Source organism: Corvus moneduloides, chromosome 29 (assembly GCF_009650955.1).
Source record: "Corvus moneduloides isolate bCorMon1 chromosome 29, bCorMon1.pri, whole genome shotgun sequence".
NCBI lineage: Eukaryota > Metazoa > Chordata > Aves > Passeriformes > Corvidae > Corvus > Corvus moneduloides.
The window spans coordinates 2,530,673-2,536,672 of NC_045504.1; the positions used below are offsets into that span (position 1 = coordinate 2,530,673).

The window sequence follows — 6,000 nt, forward strand, 5'->3', positions numbered from 1 at the left end:
CCAAATTTAGCTGTAGTGGAAATAAAAATTCTTTGTTTTTAGAGAGGATCTTGCAGCTAATCCCATCCTTGATGGCGTCTTTCAGCACAGAGCAATTACAAGGTGAGAATCTGCTGGGAAAAGCAAATGTTGGATTTGCTGAGGTTTCTTTCTCTGTTTACACCATGATTGTCCTACTCTATCATTATCATTGTTATCATAATCACCCATGTGGTTATCTTCACACCATGAATTATTTATAAATTATGAGCTTTTCAAATCTGGAGATACATATGAGGATTTCCTGAGCCATTATCCTGGAAAAAAAAAGCCATGTCGAAGTTTTACAAGAACATTCCAAGGGATTTTCAAATACCTCCTGAATATCCATTACTGACTTGTTCCTACTGTGTCAGAGTTATATAAAACCTGTGCCTGGGTGTAAACAACTCACAATTATAAGAGATTATCACATTAAAAGATCTAAATTGAGGCCACTTGAGTTTTTCCCATAATCAGCTCATGGTCTATAACATTAACCTTTCTGTCTTTGACCTTAAGAATAAAATCTATTTTTCTTTTTTATTTAAAACACAAAATGTTGTGTCTGTAACACGTAAAAATAGGAAGGAAAACATGAGAAAGGAAAGCAAAGCTCGATGAAACAACTCAAAATCTCAATTTCCATGGAATTGTGGCTGCCAGGTGAAATATTTCTCTGTTTCCAGGGACTGAAAGAGAAGAGAAATGAGTTTAACAAGGAACATGGGGAGAGACTTTTTCCAAGGGCTGAAGTGGCAGGAAAAGAGGGAATGGATTAAAACTGTCAGAGAAGGGGTTTAGATGGGATATTGGGAAGGAATTGTTCCCTCTGAGGGTGGTGAGGCCCTGGCACAGGTTATTCCCTGAATTCCCAGTCCATGGAAATGTCCAAGGCCAGGATGGATGAGGCTTGGAGCAACCTGGGATATAGAAGGTGTCCCTGCTCATGGCAGGGGATGTCACTGGATGATCCTTAAGGACCTTTTCAACCCAAACCATTCCAAGATAGGATTTTATGACATAAAATCCATTCAAAGATGCTCCTGATGATTGTGTTTGCCTTGCCTTGTGTAGGTGGAGGGAGAAATGCTGAGCCTGCAGAACCAATGTTTTTCCCTTTGTTATTTTTCCCCAGTCCTCATTCAAGTTCCTAAAAGAAATTCCATTGGCTTCAGGTCTCCTGTTGATCACACTCAAGGACCTGTACCCGGACAAAAAATGAGTGTCCTTCAATCATCCTAATTAAGAAGGACTCATAAATAAATCAAGTCAGCTTTATTTCCTCCCCTAACGCTAAGGAGAGCACCGGGATCATAAAAAATAATTCCCCACATAAGCCCGGAGACAATAGAGGTCTGGGGTGGAATGTGCAACTCATGCTATGTGTGGGTTTGAAGTGCACCAGCAATAAGCAAAGACAATTTCAGCACTTTGAGGAATTATGTGTCCTGCAATTTGGGGTTGGGACCTAATTACGAACTCACGCATCAGGTGCCTGGTGCCCTCTGGGCAAGCAGGGAGCTCTATAAAAGGTGTCTGCATCAGGTCCTTCCATCCACTTCTCTCACCTGTTCCACCTTCGTGAACCAGGTAAGTCGCTTTTCTCTCAAACTTCTCTAAATTGAACTTCCTGTCAAGAAATCCGGATTTTAACCAAGTGCCCTCCAGTTGCAGTCAGGCTGCCACTGCTCTGTAGGATATTTGGCGTTTAATTTCTCATTCATGTCAAGGTCTTGTAGGAGAGGGGTTCCTCAAGTGGTTTTGAACGCCAAACTTGTATTATTTTAGCACTCCAAAGGATTCCTTGGCTATGTTTTAGGACATAAAGAATAACCTGTATGTGTGGCGGTATTTGGTAGGGCTTTGCTGAGTTTGTAACAGGAAAGATCAAATCCAAGTAGAGATCATCAACTAAGAGTAATGTAATACTGAAGAAATTATCTGATCTGGAAATTCAAAGATGCAACTGAAGTGTAGAGTGTGTTGGACCGAAGTCAGGAGTAACCTGGAGATCACAGTCATGGGAAAAATAGGAATAGGAAATGTATTTACTTCCCAGATTTATTACTGACACCCTTGCACTGCTTCAGCACAGCCTAAAGTTTGCTATTCCTTTAAAATTAACATAAATTAACATCTTTTACAGATTAACCTCCAATCCCTGCAAAATGTCCTGCTACGACCTGTGCTCCACCTCTGGCTCCGGCCTCATCCGGCCCCAGCCCATCGCCGACAGTGGGAATGAGCCGTGCGTGCGCCAGTGCCCCGACTCCACCACCGTCATCCAGCCTCCCGCCGTGGTGGTCACCTTCCCCGGCCCCATCCTCAGCTCCTTCCCGCAGGATTCCGTGGTGGGATCTGCTGGAGCGCCCGTCCTTGGAGCCTCAGGGTCCTCCCTGGGCTATGGGGGTTATGGATCCCTGGGTTACGGGGGCTATGGATCCCTGGGCTACGGGGGCTATGGATCCCTGGGCTACGGGGGCTATGGATCCCTGGGCTATGGGGGCTATGGCTCTGGGGGTTATGGTGGTCTCTGTGGATACGGGGGTTACGGATCCCTGGGCTATGGGGGTCTGTGGGGCTATGGGGGCTCCTCCCTGGGCTATGGGGGTCTGGGGTCCTGTGGGGGTTACCGGGGCCTGTATGGCTCTGGGAGATCCTTTGGATCCTTTGGCTCCTGGAGCCCTTGGTCCTCCCGCTACGGCCGCTACGGCCGCGGCAGCTGCGGCTCCTGCTAAACCTGACAGAAAAATCCCAAGTGAGGTCTCACCAACAGATGAAATGTGATGGTTTCACAGCCAACGAGCTCGGAACCACTGCTGCTCTATCCCAAGACCACGGATTTGTAGCTGTTCAGCCCCTTTTGAATTTCTCCTCTTTCAGCTTCTGCCGTAAAGCTTCTCCTGCCCCATTTCTGTGTTGCCTGGGGGAAATATGGAACAAAAGGGCTCAAAATGGGTCCTGCTTGTTCCCATCAACAGCTGGGATTTGGAAGAGAACCCAAATCAAACACATGTGAATGTGCCTCTGGCTGGAGAAGAGTTTTGTACTTCTTGGAGACTCTGAAAATGCATTGCTTTGCTTGCTATCATTAAAAGTTTGTTGCATCAAAGTTGATATGTTCTGGTGTTCTTTTCTCCTGTTTTCACCATTATTTGCCTTTAGAGAAGCTTCACCTGTGCAGGTGTCAGTAACAGCCTAAAATATCCTGGAATCACGGAATGGTGTGGGTTGGGAGGGACTTTTAAGCTCATCTCCTTCCACCCCCTGCTATGGACGGGGACACCTCCCACTGGCCCAGGTTGCCCAGAGCTTCATCCAACCTGTCCCTAAACTATGGAGATGAATGTCCTGCCTAAAAAATCAGGGAAGATTAGACTTCAGTATGAATTTCTTCCAGGTAAAACTTTTATCTCTCTGAGTTTCAGGTTCTCACTCAAATATTTTCTCACCCAAATATTTAAGCTCTGTCCTCAGGAATAACCTTGGCAGGAAGTTAAATCAATTTCCTGTCAAAATTTTAAGTAAAGTTTTCTGGGCCACAGAGTGGAACTTTGAAATCTGAAATCTTTCTGTGTAATCATGAAATGTAAAGTGTTGGATGGTTTTTGACAGAAAAACAGCTCCTTCAAGGGTTCATCCACACCAGCAAGAAAAGCTGGAATAGACAGAACCTGGAAAAATTAAAAAGTAGAAAATGTCTTAACCTGTGAGCAAATCTCCCCCTTCTACTCTGCTATGGTGAGATTCCACCTTCCAGGATCTACAGGGAAGCTGGAGAGGGACTTTTCCTCAAGAACTGGAGTGACAGGACAAGGGGGAATGGATTCAAACTGACAGAGGGCAAATTTAGGTTGGATATTGGGAAGAAGTCTTTCCCTGTGAGGGTGGTGAGGTCCTGGCTCAGATTTTCCAGGGAATTTCTGGATGCCCCATCCCTGGAGGTGTCCAAGGGTAGGTTGGAGCAACCTGGTCTAGTGGGAGGTGTTCCTGCCCATGGTGAGGGGTGGAATGAGAAGATCTTTAGGGTCCTTTCAACCCAACCCATTCTGTGAGTCCATGGCTCTGTAATGGTTTTATTGTAGTGCAGGAAAGGTAGGGAGGGAGGATCCCTGCTCCCAAATACTGGATCAAGGAACAGTGACTGACCACTCCCAGCTGGGCCATCCCTGGGGATTTCGAAGTCTGAACCTCATCCTGTTGTAAGGATATGAATTTTCCCCCTGTGCGGAGAGAAGTGTTGCAAACCCACAGCCAGAGAAATTAAAACTAAAACTTCATTTGTTTTTTGCAGAACAGAATCACTTTAATGAGAAAAAAGCATTCACAGAAAAGCATTTCAGAATATGAAGAATATCAGATCACAGGCAACTCCTTCCATGGTTGTTCTTCTCCAGTTGGACAGTGAAGTTGCATTTTAGGAGAATATAAATTGTTGTTTTATCCCACACATTACACACACACACAGATGGAAAAAAAAGCCCAGAAGATGGCAAGTAGAGGTGAATGAATCAAGGAGGAGTTGTGTCCTTCCAGCTCCACCAGAGTGGGGTGGCCGTGGTCACAACATCTCCTTTGGGGCCAGGACTGTATCTCTCAGTTGTCGGTTTCCTTACTCTGGGATATTTCTGCAGGGTTTAGCAGGACCCCCAGTAGCCGCGGCCGTAGCGGCCGTACCAGGAGGAGTAGGGGCTGCAATAGCCAGAGCCAAAGGCTCTGCCAGAGCCGTACAGGCCCCGGTAACCCCCACAGCCCCACAGACCCCCATAGCCCAGGGAGGAACCCCCATAGCCCCACAGACCCCCATAGCCCAGGGATCCATAGCCCCCATATCCATAGAGACCACCATAACCCCCAGAGCCATAGCCCCCATAGCCCCACAGGCCCCCGTAGCCCAGGGAGGACCCTGAGGCTCCAAGGACGGGCGCTCCAGCAGATCCCACCACGGCTTGCTGCGGGAAGGAGCTGAGGATGGGGCCGGGGAAGGTGACCACCACGGCGGGAGGCTGGATGACGGTGGTGGAGTCGGGGCACTGGCGGGCGCACGGCTCATTCCCGGTGTCAGCCAGGGGCTGGGGCCGGAGGACGCCACAGGCAGAGGAGGGGTACAGGTCGTAGCAGGACATTTTGCAGGGATTGGAGGTCAATACAGGCTAAAAAAGAAGATAAGGACTTTTAAATTCAGCAATTTACATTAAAATAACAAGTAGAGTATTCCGAGTATTCCTCACTTTGCTATCTCAGTGCTCTCCTTTTCCAAAAAGTGTCTTTTCCAAAATTCTCTAAAAGGTGTTCACACACGAGAGCAAGTGGGAAATGTTCTGAAAATCTTGTCCCTCATAACACCCTGAAAAGAACTACAACTTATTTCTCCACATTAAATTGAAAACTGGGAAGCAAAAGCAGCAAGAGCAAAGTGACTTTGTCCAAGGTCATTGGATGAGTCATTAGGAAAACACAGATTTGGGTTTAGCTGGTTTACGTGAGATGGAGCTTATATAGAACTTAATTACAGTAGCTTGATCTTCCCACTCATCCCAATTTTGCTGAGAGTCAAGGGAACAACAGATTATAGGATTGTGAGAGCCTGGGTTTCCCAGAAAGGCATTTAACAAAACAATAAAGAACAAATCTCTAACCATGTTTGATAAATCCTTAACAGAGTTTTGAGGAGGAACTTGAAAGCAAGAAGGTGAAGGAGAGCCTGAAGATTTGAGGTAGCAGGACACAAATGACTTTACCACGTGTGAACGGCTGCAGGGGTGACAACCTCATCAAACCTTGAACCTTTTATGCAAGTGTTGGGATGGGTTAAATGTATCAAAAATGAGGATCAGAGAATCATAGACTTCCTCAAGTTGGAAGTGACTCATAAGAATCAAGTCCAACTCCCTGCTTTTTTTGCAGGATTACTTAGAACTAAACCAGAGAACCTTGGAATTACCCGGGGTTGGAAGAGATCCTAAAGATCATCCAGTC

At 46.3% G+C, this 6,000-nt stretch overlaps 2 protein-coding genes across 2 annotated transcripts; one reads left to right on the top strand and one right to left on the bottom strand.

The window, feature by feature from the left end:
• The first annotated feature begins 2,189 nt into the window (after positions 1 to 2,189).
• On the top strand, positions 2,190 to 2,759 carry LOC116436543 (scale keratin-like). The gene has a single exon (XM_032093759.1). The coding sequence runs from the start codon at positions 2,190 to 2,192 to the stop codon at positions 2,757 to 2,759; it is 570 nt and encodes a 189-aa protein (XP_031949650.1).
• Positions 2,760 to 4,658: 1,899 nt separating this feature from the next.
• LOC116436544 (scale keratin-like) lies at positions 4,659 to 5,147 on the bottom strand. Its single transcript, XM_032093760.1, has one exon. The coding sequence runs from the start codon at positions 5,145 to 5,147 to the stop codon at positions 4,659 to 4,661; it is 489 nt and encodes a 162-aa protein (XP_031949651.1).
• Positions 5,148 to 6,000: the final 853 nt, after the last annotated feature.

Bases quoted from the DNA above. Each gene is read 5' to 3' on its own strand.
- LOC116436543 (XM_032093759.1), top strand. From the start codon at position 2,190: ATGTCCTGCTACGACCTGTGCTCCACCTCTGGCTCCGGCCTCATCCGG.
- LOC116436544 (XM_032093760.1), bottom strand. From the start codon at position 5,147: ATGTCCTGCTACGACCTGTACCCCTCCTCTGCCTGTGGCGTCCTCCGG.